Consider the following 24,096-nt stretch of genomic DNA (forward strand, 5'->3'; position numbering starts at 1 on the left):
ATGGCCTCTGAAGGATCTCCCCCTCACCTGGTAGTCTTTCAATTGGCCTGTTTTCACAAAACACACCGAGTTATCAGTGGCGGCCACTCCATTAGAGCGGAGGCGCAGCGGGCACTCTATTAGAGCAGAGGAGCATTGCCCCCCCCGCTGCAAGCGCAGCAAAGGTGAAAAAATAGTAATAAAATTAATTTATTACCATGTTATTTTTATGGGTGAGCGCAAAGCGCTCCGTCCATAAAGTAATCTCTCTTTGGGCTTCAAACCACGCCCAGGTCACATCAGTCTCTTTCATTGGTTCCTGGGCTTGCTCTTTAAAATCTGCTTGCTTTCATTTGTGAAAGGCATGCATACGTCATGCCTTTTCCGGTGTTTAGCCAGCCTACACAGTACCGGTAAACTACTACAAACATACGAGGCTCGATGTTTTGAGCCTGGTTTCTGGACTACTTTATCTGTTAATTTTCCCCGCAGCGCGATCGCGTTCAGTTTTTTCGTTTTCAATTTCAGAGCGATCGCGCTGCATTTTACATAGCGCGACCACGCTGTGTTTTTTTTAATTTTATTTGGGTGGCAAGAAAAGTTAGGTTAGGAGTTTACAATGCAAATAGCTCCAACTCGAGCAAAGGCAAGCCCTGTTGCATTGAAAATGCTTGTTTTCTCTGCCTACAGCTGGAGCAGTGTTTGAGGGCGGGGCAACTGCTGCTGAATGGCAGCAAAGGAGTGGGGTTAACTGTAGTTTAGAGTGCAGCCAATTTGGCCCGCTGTCTTGTGACGGCCAGCCTGGCATGCCCAGGCCCAGAGTGACTCAGAGTGTCGAGCCAGCCTGCTCCAGCCAATCCTGGTGCTTCTCTCATTTTGTCTATGCAGCATGAGAGCACCATCTGGAATGGTATAAGGGAGTTGGCTGAGGCTCGGGGAGCCTGTGTTGGAGCCAGGACTGAGGAGGAGACAGAGGAGCACCAAGGCAGCAGGTAAGTACTTTATTACTTTTAATTTTTATTTACATTGAATTTAACTCACTGAAACTCGCAGTCCCTTCAGCCTCAACTCCAGAGTTCTCAGTCGTAGGCCATTGTAAACACTATTTAAAACGGATCACGATTGAGAGCTTTGGCACTGAACCTAATGGCACTGCTGGTTTTTTCAGTCTGTCAGTGGATCAGATATTTGCCCCACCAGTTTTATTGGTGAGCAGGCGTCACCTTGAGTTAGCATATGTCTGGATCTTCTGACAGCACTATTAGCTTAGCATGTAAACCCCCTTCCAGCCAGAGCCATCTGTGGTGGTTACTCTCTATGAAAGAGACCAAGGCTCCACTAGGACCGGTCAGTTCAATGCTATCCTTGCTGTCTGCGACTTAGGCCTGCAGGAATTACAGGAACTAATATGGTGTTATTGAAAAAAGGAAGAACACAGTTGTAGCAATGCTGCTTAAATGCACTAGTAGCAGCGACTCCTGCGATTATAACTGAAACACAGTTTTCCTATAAAGGACAGTGCAACTAACGTTCTCTTGCTGCTTAAGACAACAATGCATGACACAGGAGTTTTCCATACTTATGCACCAGTATTGCTACTTTGTGTGCCAGTTTGACCCTAAATAAGCAGTTCTTAATTGGCACCAAAATGCCAGAGGTGGTAAGCCTGGATATGTTGTCATGGAGGAGAATGGCACAGAGGTACCTGGCAAAATGTAGCACAAGCAGTACAGGGCGTGTATTTTATAGTAACTAAAATACTACTGCAGCTTTAAACACAAGCTAGGGACCGCTTTACCCAGCAGACAAGAAGCAGAGAGAACAGCCCCTACAGACCAAAAATAATTGTACTGAACTACCAAAACGCTACATTTTGATATGCTCTTAGCCAGGGTACATCCACCCAGGAAATTCTTAGTATCTGAAAATCGCCTTATAACAACCGCCCACATATCACAACACCTTCTTGCTCTAGCAGGTGCTTGGAAAGACCGACGTTCTAATCAGTGCTTAATTTGTGAACTAAAACGTGCCGGTGCCCAAAGCCCTTCTCTTATACTCCCTGCATCTGCAATTAAATGTGCGAACATGGAGGACTGAGGCAGCGTAATCCGGAAGCCTTCTTGGGCCTCTGCAATCCTTTTAAAGCCACTCTCTGCCCCTTCAGCTAATTCTTGCACCTTTCTCCCATTGTGACACTTTTTCGTTTTTCTCTTCCTCCGTCTCATATGTATTTTTTTGCTCGCAGTAAATGCTTGAGGCAGAAAAATAAGCGCCGGTCCTCAATAATATGTACCGGTGCAGAGCAATGGAAACCACTGGCACAAATTAAGCTCTGGTTCTAATAAAAAACAAGAACGCGCACCTATCCCACAAAATGTACTGCAGTGGGAGACTTACTACTGCAAATTAAGGTTTAGAATCATTCATTTTCCCGTGCAGAAGATTGAATATGTACATGAACATGTTTTATTTCTCCATTGCTACAAGTTCTTGAAATAAATAAGTATTTGTAGGAGGCTGGCCTGGTTTGTAGTGGGTACCTAAGGTTCTTACACCTTATGCCAGGTCCTGCTATCCCTTATTAGTGAAATGTAGGCAGTGTTCTAGTAGCTTTGGCGGTCTAGAGGTAGCTGTAGCAGAGCAGCTTAGGCTGCACTAGAACACATGCAAAGCTCCTGCAATACCACTATAGTTACACAGTACTTATACACAATAAAAGACAATACTAAGTGCTATAAAAAATAAAGGTACTTTATTTTAGTGACACAAGGCCAAACATATCTTAGAGGCAATACTCCTGGAGGTAAGTATTATACACTATATATACACTAGTAATCAAAATCAGGTAAGTAAACAATCATAGAATAGTGCAAACAGTAGAAAATACAATAGACTGCAATGGGCCTAGGGGCAACACAAACCATATACTAAAATAGTGGAATGCGAAAGTCAGAGTGCCCCCTAGGCAAGTGTAGTGTGTAGAGAGGAGCTGAAAGTGTAGGAAAACACCAAAGGTAAGTAAAGTACCCCACCCCACAGCCCAGGAAAGCAGGAGTAAAGTACAGCAAGTTTACTCAGGACACACTACAAGTCGTGATAAAGGATTTTGCAAGAACTAAGCAAGACTGCAAGCAACAAACAATGGATTCCTCGACCTGAAGACCTGTGGCGAGAGGAGACTAAGAAGAGTCCAGGAAGGACAGGAGCCCCTGCCAACCTAGAAGAAGGTGCAAAAGGGGATTCTCCGGTCAGAAGAAAAGTACAGAAGAGCACAAAAGAAGATGACTGTGGGTTTCTGCGTGGTGCAGGAGATGTCCCATGTCGAGTTATTGGATGCAGGCTGTTTGTGTCGCTGGATTCCGCCAACAAGCCTTGGTTCAAGCAAGTACGCGATTTGTGTCAAAAAGGAGCTGTCTGGACCCAGGAGGGACCTGGGGGTCTCAACTCGGACTGAGGAGACAGAGGGGGCTCTCAGCACTTCAGAGAGCCCTCAGAAGACTAAGCAGCACCCACGGGAGTCCCAGAACACGGGGACAAAGAAGATGCAAAGCGCGGTCATCGCAGCGCTACACTGGAAGGTCCCACGCTGCCGCAGAACAACTCAGGGAGCTGTGCGTCACAGGATGGAGTGCTGGGGACCTGGGCTACGTTGTGTACAAATCTTTGGAAGAAGTGCACAGATGCCCAAGGAGCTGCAGAAGACGCAGTGCACAGAGGTACTGTCGCAGCATGGGGAGGCAAGCTCTTACCGCCACCAAATTTGGACAGCTGGATCTTTGGACAGTCCGGGTCACTTCAGTCCACCACCTGTGTTCCAGGAAGCACGATCGTCGTCAGGAGAGAAGTCCCAGAGTACCGGTCATTCTCCCAGATGGGTGGAAGTGACTCCTTCACTCCAGGGGAGATTCCTTTGGTTCTTCTGGTGCAGGGTGAATACAGGCAGTCCTCAGAGCGTGCACACCTTGGAAACTGTTGCAAATGCTGGCAGGAGCTGAGGTTGTAGGTCACAGGAATCGTCCTGTATACTTTGTTGCAGTTACAGCGGTTCCTGGAGCAGTCTGCGGTTGATCTGACGGTCAGAAACTGAAACAGAGGATGCAGGGGAGTCCTGGAGGAATCTTGCAAACCGAATCTGAGGAAACACCCAGGAGGAGAGACCCTAAATAGTCCTGAGAGGGGGACTAGCTACCTACTCATGTTTGCACATATCAGGAGGGGTCTCTGATGTCACCTGCTGGCACTGGCCAAAGGGTCCCCACAACTTGGAATCCAAGATGGCTAACGCCAGGGACACTCTGGAGGAGCTCTGGGCACCACGCCTGGGTGGTGATGGACAGGGGAGTGGTCCCTGAACCGGTGTAGACTGGATTATGGATTATGACAGAGGGCATTCAAAGCATTTCCAGAGGCTCTGGGAGGCTACCCCTCCCAAGCCTGTAACACCTATTTCCAAAGGGAGAGGGTGTATCACCCTCCTCCCAAAGGAAATGCATTGCTCTGCCTTCCTGGGATTGAGCTGCTCAGTCCCCAGGAGGGCAGAAACCTTCTGTGAGGTGGCAGCAGCTGGGGCTGCAGTGGAAAGCTCAGAGAGCTGGTCTGGCAGTACTGGGGGTCCATGGGATTTGCCCCCCAGGACCAGATTTGGATTGGGGGAACAATTCCATAATCTTAGGAATCTCACATGGCCATATTAGGAGATACCATTGTGAGGCTACATATATGTATTGACATGTATGTAGTGCACGCTTATAATGGTGTCCCACACTCACGAAGTCCGGGGAATTGGTCCTGGACAACGTGGGGGCACCTTTGCTAGTGCAAGGGTGGCCTCACACTCAGTAACATTGCACCTAGCCTTCAGTAAATTAAGGTTAGCCATATAGGTGACTTATAAGTTACCTTAGTGCAGTGATAATGGCTGTGAAATAGTGTGTGCACTATTTCACTTAGGCTGCAGTGGCAGCCCTGATGAAAGGTTTGTATGAGCTCCTTATGTGTGGCAACATAAATGCTGTAGCCCAGAAGGATCTCCTGGAACACCAATGCCCTGGGTGCTTAGGTACCACATACTAGGGACTTTTAAGGGGGGGGGGGGGGGGGTGGATCCAGTGTGGCAATCAGAATTGGGATATGGAGTCACTAAAGTGTAGGGACAAACTTGGTAAGTAGAGAGAGCATAAGCACTGAAGTTCTGGTTAGCAGAAATTCAGTGATACAGTTAAGCATACTGACAACACACATAGGCCACACACTATGAGCAGTGGGGTCCTGGTTAGCAGGATCCTAATGAGACAGGCAAAACACAGTGAACAACAGGCAGAAATTGGGGTTAACATGCCAAGAAAGATGGTACTCTCCTACAGTATTCCTTTCCATTTGTCCATGTTATAGATTCAAAGTGTTCCATTTGGTGAAAATTGTGTATTTCCTGACAGTCTGACTAATACTTTAAAATAGTAGCCTCTTTGTCTCCTTCCCTGATTTATATTGTTACTTATTTAAAAATGTTTTAGCTAATTACATCTGCAAGTGCTACTTTATAATGTGAGCAGACCAACATTTATACATATCTTTTAAATGTCCCTATCTTTTCCTTATATTTACTTCACAAAAAACGAGTTTGAATCCAGTGCTTATTTATGTAAAGAGATGGCTCTACTAACAAAATTAAGTGGGGACAATACTGGAAAAAAAAGAAAGAAAAGTCAAAACAGAAGCCCATTTGAAGGTTCTCACTACCTACTGGAGCACACATCTTCTTGTTTTACATATAAAATTAGTATGGAGAAATCTTTCTGCACCGCAAAAAAATCCACTCCAATACATCTAAGTGGAGAGGACGCATTCCAGTCAATCTGGGTCATTTGATTTACTTGCTCTTGCCATATCGCAAGGTGCTAGTTATAATTCGAATCTGATCTTGTTAGGAGACTTGAATCTCCATTTTGACCTGACTTCCAATCCACTAACTTTAAAATATTTGGACTTAGTAGCTTTACACAATCTCAAACACACACATATACACTATGGGCAATCATTAGATATTGTCTGGTCAAAGTCTTTGAATTTTTAGGTGCTATCTCCCCTGCCCCTTTGTATCGACATACAATCTGGGAGTGCTATTCATTAGTAACTTTTGTAAACTGTTGAAAATGAACTCTCAGCCTTCTTTAATTTCTGAACTTAGACACTGGAATTTGATCAGAAGTGAAGGTCTAGCCAATGCTATTCCACCCCTGTTGCAGTTAAGAGTCATCTTCATCGGCTCGATTTGCAGATATATGTATTATAATCTCTTCTGTTCATTAATTGATACCCGAGTCCCAGCAAAAAACATTCTAGGAGGGATTCTACATCTTTTAAGAACTTGCATGTGACAGAATCAAGAGCTCTTAAAAGCTATCCTTATGTTTCATTGAACGCTATTAGAGGTGAGGCCAAAAACCAGAAATTATGATTGAGTGGAATATCTCTAACCAAGCCTACAAATGTACAGTCTGGAAAATAAAATCTTCAATCTATTCTGTTATTAACCACCAGTAAGACTTCTCGAGATCTATTTTCAGTGATCAAAGAATTATAAACTCTACGCAACAACTGACATATCTAACTCTTCTGAGAAATTGTTACCTCTTTTTGCATCCTATGTATGTATGTATACTTATGTTTTTCTGTTCTTCTTTCCCCTTTTTCAAATAGGTATATCAGAAATATTAGTGGGGTGTTGGTGAAATGCAAGGAGCTATTATATCTATGAGGATTGACATCTCATATCCAAATAAGTGATAGTACTAAAAATAAGGGTGTGTTGTAACACACATCTCTTTTTCATGATTTGCATTTCTACCAAAAAGTCACTGTGTTCACTGCAATTCCTTTTTGCTCTTAAAAGTTCTCCATATGGAATACTCCGAATAAGGTTTTTTGGATGGCAACGTTTGGCATGAAGGATACTATTCCCTGCCATTTTTGTTTTACGAAACAGGGTACTCATAAGTTTATCATTTTTAATTTCTAACTTTAAGTCTAAAAATTCAATTTCCTTTCTGTGTATCTGTGATGTTAACCTTAAATACATATGGTTTATATTTAATGTTTTAACACACTCTGCTGCCTGATCTTCACTGCCACTCCAAATAACAAAAATATCATCAATAAAACGTACCCATAGTATTACATGTTCCTCAAAAGCCTGCATTTCATAAACTATTTGTTCCTCCCACCAACCAAGGAAAAGCACTGCATAACTCGGGGCAAAACAAGTCCCCATAGCAGTCCCTTGTAGTTGTTTATATACCTGGTTGTTAAAAATAAAAAAGTTGTTGGTTAAACAACATTTCATCATATACAGTAGCATTTCAGTGTGTTGTAAATGCGATAACGATTGTGCCCTAAGAAAATGCTTACATGCACTGATACCTAATTTATGTGGGATACACGTGTCCAAACTTTCAACATCCAATGTCATAATTAAGAATTGTTCGTCCCAAGGCATTTCGTGAATCTTTTTTAGAAAATCACTGGTGTCTTTGATATATGATGGTAATGCTTCAAGAAATGGTCTTAAAAAGAAATCAATATATTTAGATGTATTTTCCAACATACTACCCTTATAAGAGACAATTGGTCTCCCTGGTGGAGTAATAGGGTCCTTATGTAATTTGGGTAACAAATATAACACTGGCAATCTGGGATGGGTAAATTTTCAAAATAAATACTCTTCCTTAACAATAATCTGATCATTTTGCCATTTAATTTGTCTCCGTATTCCTTATTATTTCAATTATCTAAAGATTTGGCTCCTTTCACTATCAAAAAACATGTGAATTGTAATACTAAATATTGTGTTTATGCCTTGAGCTGCCCATGTGACAAATATTATATCGGCAGCACGATTCACAAAGCCAAAAAGAGGATATTAGAACATATGACCAATGAAGATAAATCATATCCAATCGCAAGACATTTTGCGAGCGCACATAAAAAAAACAGGGACCTATTAAAATTCTGTGTATTAGACAATATTCCAGCAAAGATAAGGGGTGGGAATAGAGAGTTGGAACTAAGGCAGTTAGAGTCTAGATTTATCATCAAGTATTCGACTACCTCCCCATATGGTTTTAACCAGGTTGAAGAACTTTGGGTCCATCTCAATTCTGTTTAAAATATGATTAAAAATATGATTGAAAAAATACAAATATGATTAAAAATGTAAAAAATTGTGGGAGAATTGTGAAAAAACTGTAGGTAGAAAATTGGAAACAATAACACTTGGAAGGATCCTTCGTTTAGAATTAATGCAGTAGAAAACTAACCATGTATTATAATACCTCTTTTTGCATCCTATGTATGTATACTTATGTTTTTCTGTTCTTCTTTCCTCTTTTTCAAATAGGTATATCAGAAATATTAGTGGGGTGTTGGTGAAATGCAAGGAGCCATTATATCTATGAGGACTGACATCTCATATCCAGTTAAGTGATAGTACTAAAAATAAGGATGTGTTATAACAGTGTATTGTGCTTATTAGAGAATTGAGTCCTAATAATAGGCTATATATATTGAACTTGACATGAACCTTGATTGTGTATAAACATGCATAAATATAATCTGTTTGATTATAAGTAGATATTTGCTCGTTTTAAAATGGCCGACATCCTTTAGAGTATTTGTGATGAATTTCCGTTTGAGTCCTTTTTTTGTGTTAAGTCTGTTACCTGCTTTTGGACATTTAAATACATGTAGAAATAGAGGTGGTTGGATCTGTGAACAAGGAGTTAGTTCTCCGAAATGCGTTAGATTTCTCTTTTCTTTTGTTTAAGTAAAGCACGTTACTCTGCACTGAGTCCTGGCTTGTTGCTTTTCATCGCGGGGGAGAATTCTTGTGATGTTTTGCTAACGTTGGAGATATATATATATATATATATATAAAAACATCGAACTTGCTGAAATTCAGAAAGCTGCCTAAAAGCTAGCTGTTCTCTACACATATTTAGCCTTTCCATTTTGCGCTACTGCGTCTAGTTATTACTTTGGTTCCTTCAGAGACAAGGTTCATCGCTACATGTAAATGTTTGCAAATAAATAAATACAAATTAACCATACCCGAGATTAATTCCAGTATTTCACCCATTACCTTTTTGTTTTCTTCAATATGATGCTGCAAATGCAGAAGGTATACCCACATGTGGGTCCATGCTCACGGTCCCATTGGGGCCAAGTTGCACTCTACTGGACAGGGGTTGCTTGTGTTCCCCCATTCAGAGATCTGGCTCTTCAGGCTGGACTGTTGCTACTCGAGCAGGACCAAGGCAGATTTGCATATGGTTGCTTCCTGCACGAGTTCGGATGGCGGGAAAAAAAATACAAAAAAAGGACTACAATGCAGCCACCAGTAATTACCAGAGGCTGAGAATAATTCAAGCATTCCACAAATCACAGTTTTGTTTACCTGTGAATATCAACAAACATCTCCACAAAGAGTGGCAACGTTGACACAAAAATATAAAAATATATTTCCTATTTTCTTAAAAATGTCTTGAAAGCTACAGATTTAATTTACTGTTAACTTCAAACCACAATTTTCTTTTTTAATGAATAAAAGGAAGATCAGGGTATACATATATATCCCTTGACACATGCTCACACAACCATTAATTAATTAAAAGGTTAATTTCTGTATTTTCTGTATACACCCAAGTAAAAGAAAACAAGACATTTGGAATATTTAGACCATGAGATATAGTGGTTAAACCAGTCGTCATCAACTGTCAATGGCTTCCAAATGTGTGAAATCTACCCCCTCCCAACACAATTAAAAGGCTCTTGTAGCCCTAGGGTCTCAGTGCAGATTGATTTTGGATACAGAAAAACAAGTTTTTAATCTGACCATTTGGAAATATCTGGTCTTAACAGTCCCTGATAAAGCATTTTAAAGCCTCAACTAAAGTACAGCAAATTGCCTATGATGCATGGACTGAGTTTCCAAGTTGCTAAATGTTTGGTTCAATTCTGGAGAACGAAAAAATGAGAATATAAAGTAAAAACAAAAAAAAGGAAACTTGATTCCTGGATTTTACATGAGCAATTGTATCTGCCTAAACAACAAAAGCTTAAAAACACAACACTGCAATTATCGTACATATTGAAATAGATAAAAATTGTTTTAAAATATTTTATTAACCAAATAGGGTATTGTGTTGATTGTGCTTTATTTACTATAAAAACAGAATCAAATCATTTCAGTTATATTTACGAGATGCTCATAAATGTTGTATACTTCCCTTGGTTTGCAAGTTAATAATGTTGGCAAATTATCAACAGGACCAGCAGGAAACAATGCCAACAGGGCAACCAAGGACATTTCATCTTCCAGATATAACCAGTTGCTTTTATTCAGTCCTATTTGTATGATAACTGTTCATTTAAAAATCGATCTCTGAACACGACTGCCCTCAGGTTTCTTATAAATGTCTTCTTCGGTTTCAGGAGTAAGCACTAGGTTGTCTTTCACCGGAGATAGAGGCTCTGAAGACTTACAAGACGAGATCTTCTCAGAATCTCTGAAAAAGAAAAAAATAGCATAATTTAAATAAATTTTACAGTTTCTGCCAAATTGTCTTTTTAAAAGTTATAGCCACCTGATGGGTGATACGTCTCTGAGACAAGAAGGTTCCACACTAGATTCAACTACAGAAAGAGGTGCTTCTCAATGGCACTAACACAACACCATAGGGAAAGTAGTCATCTTTAAGAATCAGTGCAAATGCAACATTTGCATCTGTCATTTTAACTATAGTGTTTTTGATGCCCTCTTGGATATGAAATTATAATCGGACATTATTCAATTACAGAAGGACTACATTGAATCACACATGCTTAGGAAGATTAATGATTCCCCCTGGAAGGGAAGAGTCCAAAGATTTGGGCTGAGGTAATAAGTTGCAGCCTTACTTAAGGCGACTTCCAAATTACCTTGGGGGGGCCACACTGCAAGGAGAGGAACTGGTTTAAAAAAAGTATTTGATATTTCTTATTTAACAGAGGAGAATCATCTATGACATGAAGTATTTGGCTCAGGAACGGTGGCAAACAGACAAAGCTGTATGATCAAAAGGAGTTGAAGATATATCCAGCATGGCAATAGCAAGGGTGTAGCTTCCATTGCTGCAGTATGTGCAGGAGCTTTGGGAACCAGGGATGCGAGGTTCCCATTACACTCCAATTATAACTGTCTTGCACTAATCACCTGGTGGGCGTGGGTAGGTGGCTTGTTTTTCTTGCTTGCATTACATCCCACGGCTCCGTTCTACACCACTACAGTAGAGTATAACCCACACTGAGGAAAACTGTGAATTCTGAGCATGTTCCTTGACGGAGTCTGAACATGACTGCCATCATATTCTTCACTGCCAGTACATAGAACTGGGACTCATTTTAAGAACTCCTTGACCTATAGAAAGGAAAATGGGAGTTGGTGCCGCACTTGCCTGCTTTCTTAGAACATGGTAGTGGAGCTTCTGTGAACACCAGAACTGCTGATCTGGAATATGTTTGAGAGGAATCAGTGGGTCTATGAACTGAACTATGAACTTCCAGTGACTATTGTGGCATGGGTCAGAGGCATAAAGGCCTCATAGGAAATTTATACTGAGGCACAAGGTGAGGACAATATTGGGCTCATAAGAGCTTCAAATACAGGAAATATGACTTGTATAATCATCCTTCAGATCCCAATGACAATGGAGATGCATGTGCATTTTTCTTTTAGCCCAAATGCTTGTGCTATTTATTACAAGTCAAAATAATGTGTTTTTTTTGTACCAGAAAAAATGAAGATTTCTACAAAACGCATATTTCACAAGACCCTGAAGGTAATAGGCAGGGACTTGTACATTATTCTCTTCTTGACGAGAGCCACTGTAGATTCCTCCACGTCTGGCTCAGCAAATGTCATTGTGGCATAATGACAACGAGCCTTGCCTCAGCATTCTGAATTATCTGCAATCTGTTGATCAGTCTGGCTGGAGCTCCCAGTTAAAGAGCTCCCAGGGAATACACCAACCTGGAGGTAACCAGAGTGTGTACAATAGTCTTTCTGGAGTCCTTTGGGAGATGTTTTATGAAAGATCTTAATGATTTCATTATGTCAAAGCTTGTGCCTATCACTGCCAGAATCTGTGGTTCCAAGGATGGATCTTGATCAAATTTAACTCCCAGGTTCCTTACTACTGAGGATGGGGCCGGAGGTTACCCTGTTCTGAAGGCCACCTGTTCTGTAAGTCCTTGGGGATGTAGTTCCTGAAGAACAGTATCTCAGATTTCTGAGTTTGAGACAACTCTTCCTATCTGATACTCCACAGAGGCAGCCAGGGACTTTTTCGGTGACCAAGCCTTTTATCTGATTGAAGGAAAGCATCAGCTAGTGTCAACCACATAGGAGACAACCTTGACGCCAATGTTTCCACCTCTTTTGCCAATGGGGCCATAGAGATGTTAAACAGTAATGGACTCAGGACCTATCCTTGTGAGTCACCATGCTCAAACTGCTGGTTGAAGGATAGGAAAGGAGTCAAGTCGGCAGCCTGATGTCCATCAGCCAAAAAAGTCCGGTATGCATAGGGCCAATTGATCTTGGGGTTAATTGAAGTCTTTCAATGTAGTTACCAAGGCCTGACCTGCTGTGTCATTGATGTAATCTATATGCGCGTTAAAAAAAAATATATATATGGGTTGAATACCGTATTTGATTAAGGCACTGCTAATGACAGCCACAGTATCCAGGAATTCACACAGTTTTCCCAGGGTTCTGTAAGCCAGGACAAGGCGAAGTTCTCCCAGATTTTAATAGAGAAGACAAGTCCTTCCCCCTGAGTTCATTAGCTCAAGCCTACTCACAGTCGCTGAGCATGAAGAGCAAAACAAATCACAGCTAGGCCTACTCCTACTTTATTATCTCGATCTTGGTGCAAGATGGAATGACTGTCATTAGGTCCCATTCAAGGCTTGATAGCAACGAGCATATTTCAAACTTATGTTTGACAATGGATATAGCATTTATGAGACAGGCCTTGATTAACATGCTCTCCATCAGGGACCCTAAGTCGGTCCGGTTGTTATCAGCAGGTGTTGTAGGGGCAATCATGGTATGTAAGGGCAGTAAGAGAGAGGCTGAGCACAAAGGGCAATCTGCAGTGATTTGACCTGAAGAAGGCTAGAAATGAAAACCTAATTTGTTCTCACTTCTAAGTTGGAGCAAAGCTTCCTTGCTCCACACAATATTTCCATCTCTCACTAGTTGGGCAGCATGGTGCTGGACGTGGGCACAGATAGGGCTTACCTTCTGCGCGCCAGCAGCATGGTCACACCACTGCCTGCATTTTATGCTGTCTCTCCCCCAAGGATGAATGACTCTCACCCCCACCCCATTTATCCACAAACACTAGAGCGCACCTGAAAAGGCAATGTGGTAGGAGGGCAAAATGGCACCTCTAGATCAAATTATTCTGACACTACAGTGACGAAAAAAATCTTTCAAAATTAGGCAGAGCACACACATTTCAATCTAATTGTTTTTAAACTCCCTTAAGATTTTTAAATATAGTTTCAATTTCAACGTCTGAGCAGCTGTAATCAACATTACATATAAATATTAATTTAAAAAATAATTTTAAACCAATTCAAATTGTAATCGGCAGGGGTTTAGATACAGATTCAACAATTAGATTGTGATCAACACATCCGCTCTTACCCCTGCACTCCCTTCTTAGTTTGTTGGCATCAAAAGAACAATAATTCATTGACTGGACATGTGAGCAGGTTGAAGTTCTTCAACAATATCCGGTGATTTGGGCCATTTGTTCCTGCACTGGCTTCTAGTGGGGCATTTATTAAAAGGTGCAAAAGCCAACTGCACTGGAACTATGTACTCAAGCTGAGCGATGCTAGAGAGGATGAACCACTCAGACTTTCTCAAAGGAAAGGAACTTCCCTTTTTGGAGGCAGACATGATCTCTCTGTAGGAGTTGAAGTAAGTTTAACAACTAAACTAGGTGAGGTCTGATCTTCTGGAAAACTCTTTCAAAAAGAGGGGACAGAAAAAAGGCATGTATGAAACTCCAATTCCAGTACATCACTAGCTTTCTGCCCCTACCCAACGGGAATAGGTGTACCCTGCTCATTTGAGAAGCAGGCCTCTCACACTTGGGAGTTTTTGTGGGTCACTATGGAGTTTATGGAATGCTGATCTTAATGTTCAAAAATGGGACTTAGGACTTATTGGAATTCCTACAACCAGTGTGACAAGTGGCCTGCTCAGGCTGTCCATCTTGGTGCAGTTCATACCAGCAATGTTGGGAATGAGCAGAAACATGCTCTTTTGTGGAGGCTACTTCCAAAATGCTACAGCTAGTTGGCAAAGATGTAAGTATGGGTCCCCTTGTTTTCAGCTGTAAAATACAGTAATAGTCTTCATGAATCACTTGTACCTTGGATTTCTAATTGTGAGAAAGGCCTTCAATGCAAGGTAGACAGCTGTCAGCTCCTACATGTTTATGTGGAAGGACATGTGAGTTATCCCACAAAGCACTAATATGCCCCTACCAGCACTGTATTGAGTCAAAGCAGTAGATGGTTCATGCTGAATGAGAATCCCACTATTTCTAGGTCGGAACCATGGATGAGTGGGTCAGAACTAATCTGAAATGCTTTCATTTCAGCTGGCACCAGTGCTCTTCTAGATGCAGCTTTTGCTTTCCACCATGAACCCTAGTTAACGTCTGGACTTATTCAGGAAGGTTACAGGAAAGTAAACATTTTGAAGGACCATCGAGCACATTCAGTCACTGCTTTGTATAGCTACACCCATCTACAGTATGCTAAGTTAGCATCTTGAAGTTTTGAGGGGGAGGAATAGATTCAGAACATAAAGATCAGGATGAGGCAGTGATCTCCCCTCTTGATCCTTTACAAGAAAATAGTGGGAGCAGAATCTATGTCCCTTTATTCACCACTGAAGATCCATATGTCTTGTTATCTGGGTCCGGTGGTGGTAGTGAACCGAATTCATTCAGTCCATTAGTGTGCAGCATGCCGCCTGTCATGGGGACCCAGGAAGACACAGGTATACGAGTATGCCACTTGCACTTCGTAGCACTTGGCCAACCCGCTCTTTTTTATGTTTTTTACATGTGGTAAACCCCATATGATGTGGGATTGAATAAGTTCATCTTATTTAAGAGAAGGTCGACTACTTTCTCCATGCCTCAGACAGGTCTTGAGAAAGTTAGTGATGAGTACAGATGCGCTGACTGTTTCTTGTGGCTGTGTCAATGAAGTCCCTGACCATCATCAGCTTCTTCTTCACAGATTCCTTTGCCCAGTCTGTGCATGAACTGGTAAACTTCCTGAGCACAGTCTAAGAGAAAGGAGGCATAGCAGTCTAACTCATGATAGAGACACAGACTGCACATAGGCCATGAAGGCACTGGCCTACTGAAAACTGCAAAGATCTTCTTCCCATGTGACTAACTGAGACTTCGCCTCTTTGCCCATGCAGAATGGGCTTGCTTGGTCTTAAATGAACTTTTGTCCAAGATCATTACAACCAACATGAAAAATAATTACATCTGGATGGTGCTAACTGGACATATTCTGTGATGTTAGGACCACTGTTTTCCATCTGACCCATTAAATCGAAGTCACTTTACTTGAACTCCAGCGAAACCCAAATATATTTCACAATCTTATGCTCAAAAGCATCCTGCTCTGTTCAGTAGAGCCAGTAATAACCTAAATCCCGATTTCAGGAGAAATGTAGGACAGCTTTACAGATCCAACAAGAAACGGAAATGAAATAAAAGATATGCCCACCAAAAATGTAAAATACCTCGAGCGGATACATTCACTACTGAATAATGAAAAACAATGAAGTCACAACCTAAACACCTTAAACTACTAAATGTATGAATCACTTACTAAGTAAAACTTTTCCAGTTGACTACTTTCAATCGTCTTTTGTGTGACCTCATTTAAATATCCACGAACATTAATTGTCATACATCAAGTATTAGTCAAACAATGCACTCTGTTTCATGGTTAATGTTTGCAGAAATCAAAAAGAAACAAAAAACAATTACGTAAATAAACACAAATACCTTTGTTTATACAATTTTAAGATGTTCATATCCAGCTTAGGTTAGTAATAGGGTGCAAGTCTGGGACTTGATATTCACATGACCCCTCAGAATAACTATCAGCTTGTGCATAAAGTGAGGTTGACTACTATGTTGATAGAGGCTTTGCCTTAAAAAATAAAAGAAAATCAGTTCAAATTAAAGTGCTACATTCCTCGCCATACTTGTGCCCTCATCTCGCCATACTAAATCAAGGTCAAGTTCCACCTACAGTGTACTTACTTCACATCACAAACCTTTTCAAACTAAAACTAGCATACTACCCCATCATATGGACATCCACACAATTATTAAACACCAGAAGATGCAACACCAATCTTCATGTGTGTATCCATCCAACATTAAATCACAAAGCACACCCCTGGCTACAGCTATCCACCAAACATTGTAAACAAGTACGCAACCACCTTTACATGGTTAGGCAACAAGTGTTATATGACCATATGCTCCCTATAACATAAAAACAGCCATGTTTATACGCCCGCAGCCAACAATAAGTCTATATATAGGCTCAACATCTATTTATTTATGCACACACCATCCTACACACACAATCCTGCACTTGCACAAGGACAATCTTATGCCAACATGCTTGTTGTAAGACATTGCATGATCACCCCATTTTTTGGGGCTGAAGTCATTGATGTTGAGACTCTGTACAGTGGGTCTTTGCTAACCTGGTCCCAGTGCATGTTGTCTGACCCTTACAACCTTGTTGAATTGGTTAGAAACCCCAATGAGCACCTTTAAGGTATCTACAAGTCTCTAGTACATTGTACCAGGGCACCCAGGGCCTGTAAGTTAAAAGTCACCAGTGGACTGCAACACTATTTTTGCCACCTCTAAAGGGGCACAACAAACTATGTCTTCAGGCCTTCCCCTGCAGCCTGAGTGGGCAGTTTTAAAACTGGAAATTCGACCTGGCAAAATAAACCATTTGCCAGGTCGAAATCATTTATTTTTAATATTTGTAAGACACCTCTAATGTAGGCACAGAGTGCCCACAGGGCAGGGCATTTAAAACGTAGGATTTGTGTACTTACGTTTTACAGATCCTGGCAGCGAAAAATCCCCAAAGTTGTTTTTCACTGTGGCAAGGCTGTTTCTCCTACAGAAAAGGGCTGGGCTACATTAGAACACCATATAATGCACAACTTCGGTTTGTGAATAGTTAGAACCTTGATTCAAGGACTCAACCTAATAGTATTTTAAAATCCAATATAATGAACAAGTAGAATTCAGAAAGTTGGCATTTTCCTGCCTATGTCAAATATGCCTTTTCGCCAGTGTTCAGTGTCACCTGACTGTTAATGGCTCTCCAATGGAGAGATGAATATTGCTTCCAGACAGTGGACAAAGGGTTTGGGTGTGGGGACTGCTTTCCCCCTGACCGGATGGACATCTGGGCTGTGTCAAGGAACTTAATTACATTTCAAACTGTGCCTACCCTTTCACAAGCAGATGTAACTCACACATAGGACTTCCCATTTTATTGTCCTGTTAGCAAGCCAGGCACCACTCCCAGTGGGAGATGGGCTACTCCAAGAACCGGTTTTGAGTGACCGCAAGGAAGGGTTTGCCCATTATTATAGCCACACCTCTGGGTTGAACACAGAAAGCCCTGCACAAGGGAAGAAAGTTTGTGCCATATTGGTTTTAAGTAGTAAAGGGGACTGTGGGATAGGTTACAGTAAAACACAAAATAAATGCTGCAAAAGTGGGGTGGCGGACCCCTGGGACATTTTTCCCATTGGTTAGTAAGTGGCCAGGGATCTCCTCCCTCCATCACAGGCTGGCACTGGGTATAAATGTGGCATCCTCAGTATGCCATTTTGAACCCATCCCTCCTTCCCTCTTCTAGGGAAGGATTGCACTTGCTGTTGAACTTGTGGAGAGACACCCCAAGAGCTGGAGCTGCTCCCACTTGTATCCAGGACAAAGAAGTGGATTCCAGGCGTCAGTAGTGTGAACTCATGTTAAGCTACAGAACCACAAAAGCTGCAAGAAGCTTACGTTTTCTAAGAGCCCAGATGGCCAGTTGCAACTGGATCTGCCCTGGACCATACTGTGGCTTTTTGGAGGGTGAGTCCTATCCCTGAAGTGGTGTGCATAAAGTCCTAGACTCTTAGCTGGTGTTGGAGTTTACTCCTCCGACCCCAAGATCTGCATAACTGGACACTTAGAAACGTTTTCAGAACTTCACCTCTTGAGAACAAGCGGACACTGGGGTTGATGCCAAAGCCACCAAATCACTGGTTGGATTCAAATTTCCAGTTTCCCACGCTGAAAGTATTCAGACTTCCAGAAACGTTTAAGTCCAAACGCAGAATCGCTTCACCAATATCAACATTGCACAACATGGGACCATGACAAGACCTTCCTTGGCACAGATTCTCTCAAATGCATCAAATTTCAACCTTATTAATAAAAAAGGTCGACAAGTATCATAATACATACATGCATGCAACCACAATTAAACAGCAACACAACCGCCATATTATACGTAGACAGAAATACTATCATACATAAAAACACTCATAATCACAAACAAACATGCACCATCAAACACCTAGACCAAAATTGCATGTCAAATACAACAACCCTAACACAGTCAAACAGCCACTATTTAACAATACTCTACAGTGTCACTACAATAAATTAGTCACATAATTATATAGAAATTAGTTGGCAAAACGCATTATTTTATGTTTGCTCAAGTAATAACAGGTGTGGAAGTTAAGGTTGACATAGTAAGGTGGGGTGGAACAGGAGTAAAAGGAGCACCTTAGCATGGGAGTTACTTTTATTTTATGGTGAGCACACAAACACATTAGTCAACCTTAAACCTTTTACTGCCAGGGTGTTGGTGCACCTCTGTGATAGAGCCTTTTCCAAAAAATGAAATCAGGGTGGGTTTTTAAACCAATGAGCCGAAAGGGTGCTTTGAAAGGTGTCACGTCACAGAGACCATATACTTCTTTCTTCTCCCGGTTCATGAAACCCATGTCTATTTGGGACATGCTCTGCATGCACCCAGTGAGGGCCCTATCCCCTGTTGTGGGGAAAATGCTCCACTGTCACCAGCAGGAAGGCAGCCCAGAACTAGAGGTACCACATACCAATGGTCTCACAAAGAGAGCAGTCATTCACTGGGTGAATGTTTCCCAGACAAGAGAGGCAGAGATAATGTGGGTCAGTTGCCGTAAACCACACCTGGCTTAAAGCCAGCGCTTTGCAGGAAAAGCTACTTGAAGGAGGACAGAGCAGAAAAACAACCAGAAAAAATCCTAAGAAGACCTGAAAAAGAATCAGGGCTAGGCCATATTAAGAATTTGCTGTGAATAGGAGAAAAAAGTTCTGATCAATAGCAGAAGAGTGAACTGCCAGGAGTATGTATACAAGAAAAGGGACAAAGCACTTGTGATATACTTCTGTGTGTGTTGTACCACCACTAGCTGGCAGGGACACCTGCAAGTGGAGAAAAGCCAGGACCCAACACTAGCATACATAACTCTTTAGCATTCAGTGCACATTTCCGCAGATATAGCTATGTTTCCATGCAAGAGTTTGTTTTTAAAAGTACATATTTTTCGGTAAATAGGCAACATTCTACTAACTAATCAAGCAGCAATCGGGACAGGACTTTTTGGAACTGCTAGAGTTGTGAAAGTGTTTGCCTGAAAGTTCTGAATTTAATTATTTTGGTTGGATGCCCTATGTTTGGACAGTAGGCACTGCTCGAGATGCCTTGCACCCTCGCTCACCATACTACCCCAAAGAATGGCCCTATTTTGGGAAAGCAGATGTGACATAAGCACCACTTCCTTGAAGCAGACACACATCCAACTAAAATGGTTACCTTCCACTTCACCAAATGTTTGTCACTGGAAGCCAGAGATACAAATGTCTTCCGACCCAAAGCATTAGGAACAGCACTAAAATTCCACAGAGAGGAGAAGCGTGAAAGCACAGGCAAACAAAGATGTCACTTTAATGCCTCAACAGGCCAAAACATAAAAGCGTCCACCTGGCACTGCACGGGGCTCAACTTCTTTCTAAAAGGAGCAGTGAAAAAGGTGATCAATTTTATCGTTTATCGTGTCTTCTTGTTTGGGAATGACATTTGGGGTTTCCTCTGAACAACCCTGGTGATGATACGCTATGTTTTCAGTCACTAATATTTAAAGTTCAGAGCCTGCAGTTCTGAAAAAAAGGATATAAAAAACGACACACATGAACTAACGCCAAGTTTGATAGTGAAACTAGTACTTGGAATTCAAACAGAATTTTGAAGAAAGGTTTTGAAAACAATGTAAAAACATCAACATAGCTAGTCAGTTCTTAACTGTCGAGCACAGAAAAGATACTAACAGGCAAAAGGTTGGGGCGAAGTGTTGGGATAGGTGTTTGTGTGTGTATACATAAAAATATTTTCAGGGCTCAGCCGTGGCCAGTTGGCCTTTCCTAAGCCTATTTCCTAATACAATCTGAACCAAGATGGTGGGTGCCACTTGGATTGGTAAATACAAATGTATATTCATACTTATGTGAAGGCACATTTTGCCATAGGGAGCAGCCTGGCAGCAAATCGCATCTGCAGGACCCTCCAAAAACGTAAAATGAAAACATTTTAAAGGACCGTAAGGGGGTGGGTGAGCAAGGGAGAGGCAAGGTAGGGGGAAGCAACAGGGAGTGGGCAGCATGGAGAAGGAGCAACGAAAGCACTTGAGACTGGGGAAGAAAAATACATTTAAAAAATGAAAAGCCTGGGAGGGGTGGGCAAAGCAATGGACGAGTTTGAGTGTGGGGATGATGGAACAACATCTAGGCGTGATAATGTGCAGGGGGTGCATGTTTTAAAAGAGAAAGAGCAAACAAGGGAGAGACATAGAAAACATCTGCTCAAAGACGCAGAAAAAGGTAGTGCCCTAAATGTGAGCGGTGGAATGATACCAATCAGCCAATTAAAAGGATGGTTAGGAGGCTGTACCCAGGGGAAGGAACAAGCACAAGAAAAGGGAGGCAAGCCAAGACATCCACTAAGAGCAAGAGATTGACCATAAAGCCAAACAATGATAAGCCATGGGCAAGCTCTAAGCCCACCACAAGATTTTGTTGTGGTACACAAGAGGACTTTTGTAATCAGCTAAAAGTTGCCTGGTAAGCGAAACCTATAAAATTCCTCTTGGTGACACTCACAACATGCTAAAAATGTGTATTAGCGCAAGTTATTTGGCGGGGTCTTTACTGTGGACAAGCATGCTGCAAGGCAAGAGAAGCATAATCACAGATTCCTTCTGAGGAATGTTTTCCTACCATATGTTTGAAAATAACACTCCGTTTGCTCAAATTCCTCCATACCTACACCTAACCCTGGAACGTAAAGGCCTTCCCAAACCACAATCTAGTGAGATGTAATCTATCACAGGACAGCAAAATGTTCTTTCTAGCACAATGATAAAATTAAAAATAAATCAAGTTCACCCAAATACGGAGCTCACATGGACGGACCCCCACCTGGTACACTTCACCTTAACCAGCAGACCGGATCTGTCTACCACACCTCCCCACTGTCTGCAGATGGGGAAGAGTCACAGAGACCCAATGGCCCACGACCATCCAGTCCAACAAACCCATCCTCTCCGACAACCTTTCCAAATGAATCCTCAATGACGCCAACAAAGTCTTCCCCGCAAGAAGTTCCACTTCTACAAGATCCAGCAAGCCCACAAGGTAGTTCACTCCCGAACCACACACACAAGAGAGAATGCAAACAGATTCAAAATGGTGGTGCAGTAGCAGGAACCCCGCAGACCGCACCACCTTCAAAGATGCACTGAGCAAATATAATCTCCACCAAAAAAGTCGCCCTACTCAGCCACATTGAGGAGCACCAACCACCCAAAAGGACTCTTCAAGATCGTCACAGTTCTCCTGCCCAGCAGCCACTGAAAACACAATCCAACCCACGCAGACCCTCTGCAACTCACTAGTCGACTACTTCCATGACAAAATCACAGCCATCTACAGAAACTCCCCCCCCCAACCTACCAGAATCCAACACCTACTGACCACTAGCATCGAACACCTACTGACCCCTATCTGAGGACTCCCCCAGCCACATCATCATGGACTGGAAGCCACTATTCATCCAGGGAACAGCAGCCCTCATGACTTCAACCCACTCCGCTCATCCAATGACTCATGCCCACATTCCAACTTCAACCTGGGCTAGAAGGAAATCAGCAGTGTCCTCTTTCCCATTTTCAACACCTCCATCAGGACTGCCACCATCCCGAAGCACAGAAACAAGCAGAGGTCAAGCCGCTCTTGAAGAAACCTTCCGCCGTCCACAGAGAACTGAAAAATGACTGCCCCATCTCTCTGCTCTGCTTCCCAGCCAAGGTCCTGGAAAAAGCCATCAACATGAAGCTATCCAAACACCTGGAAAGACACAACTTACTTGACTCCTCCCAATGCGGTTTCCACTCCATCCACAGCACAAGACCTCCCTTAATTGCTGCAACAGACGACATCAGGTCCCTCCTCGACCACAGAGAAAACGCAGACTTGATCCTCCTAGACCCCTCTGTGGATTTGACACCATCTCCCACTTCACCCTCACCTCCAGACTCCACCACATCGCGAACTGAAGCAACACCCTTATCATAGGCTACACTCCGAGGGTTCGCCTCCCACCCTTTACCTCAGAACCTAAGACAAACAAATGTGGCGTCCCCCAGGGATCTGACTTAGCCCCACCCTTTTCAAAGTCTATGTAACACAGTTGGCCGAGATTGTTCGTTTCCATGGACTCAACATAATCCCTTACGCCGATGACACCCAACTAATACTCTCCCTTCCTGAAGACCACGCCACTCCCTGAGACAACTTCAGCAATGCCATGACACACGTCGCCAAATGGATGAAATCCAACGGCTTGAAAGTGAACATCTTCAGAAGCAACCCCTCCCCTTGGGACGACTCCTGGTGGTCCTTAACACTTGGACAAAACCGAATGACCACACCCGCAACCTTGGCATCATCAACAGCTAACTCACCTTCAAACAGCAGATAAACGTAGTGGCCTCCTCCAGCTTCCACGAACTCCACATGCTATGAAAGATCTTCAAATGGATCCCCATCTAAACCAGAAAAGACGACCATCCAACCATCATCACCAGCAGACTAGTCTACGAAAACACCCTCTATGTCGGACTGGCCACACCCTAGCTCCTCTACTGCCTCCAGACCATTCAGAACGCAGCAGCAAATCTCGTCCTAGACCTCCCCAGAAGGGCCCATATCACCTCCCACCTCAGAGGTCTACATTGGCTGGCTGAGCACAAGAGGTGCAAATTCAAGGATCTCATTATCGCATAAAAAGCCCTCCAAACATCGGACCTAAGCTAATCAACCACAGATTCTCCTTCCACCGGTCAGCCAGGGAGCTCTGTTCAACAACTCTCGTCCTCACGCATGTCCCGAGAGTCCACCACAGCGGAGGGCGCTCCTCTTCCTACCTTGCTGCCAGACCTGGAATGACCTTCACACCTCGCCCAACCTCCTCGACTCCAGGAAAAATCTCAAGACATGGCTCTCAGAGGAGTAGCTCTGAAGCACAGCAACAACATTGAGCACCTCAATACTTCTGGGGTGATAAGCCGCACTTTACAAATCCACTGATTCATTGATTGAATGATACAGGCAGAACTGATATAGTACTGGCCTAACTTTTCATCTAGTTTGGTGTAAGTAAATATAACTCCAGTATAAGAAGTAAGCATATAAAGGGCGGTAAAGTAAGACGAAAGTAAGGGCAAGCAAATGTATGGTACAGAAAAAGAAAAAGCTTCAGGAACACTACAGACTCATGGGCAATTCAGAGTAACATTGCAACACCAGATCTACCTCATTTCTT

At 42.5% G+C, this 24,096-nt stretch overlaps 1 protein-coding gene across 1 annotated transcript in view; it reads right to left on the reverse strand.

Annotated features, from left to right (window-relative positions):
• Positions 1 to 10,142: 10,142 nt before the first annotated feature.
• EXO1 (exonuclease 1) overlaps positions 10,143 to 24,096 on the reverse strand; it is a 210,435-nt gene continuing 196,481 nt past the window's right edge. Inside the window, exon 14 of the mRNA XM_069234279.1 lies at positions 10,143 to 10,544. Within this exon, the coding sequence (XP_069090380.1) occupies positions 10,403 to 10,544 (142 nt within the window). The 3' untranslated portion in view covers positions 10,143 to 10,402. The remainder of the gene's footprint in view (positions 10,545 to 24,096) is intronic.

Source organism: Pleurodeles waltl, chromosome 5 (assembly GCF_031143425.1).
Source record: "Pleurodeles waltl isolate 20211129_DDA chromosome 5, aPleWal1.hap1.20221129, whole genome shotgun sequence".
Taxonomy (NCBI): domain Eukaryota; kingdom Metazoa; phylum Chordata; class Amphibia; order Caudata; family Salamandridae; genus Pleurodeles; species Pleurodeles waltl.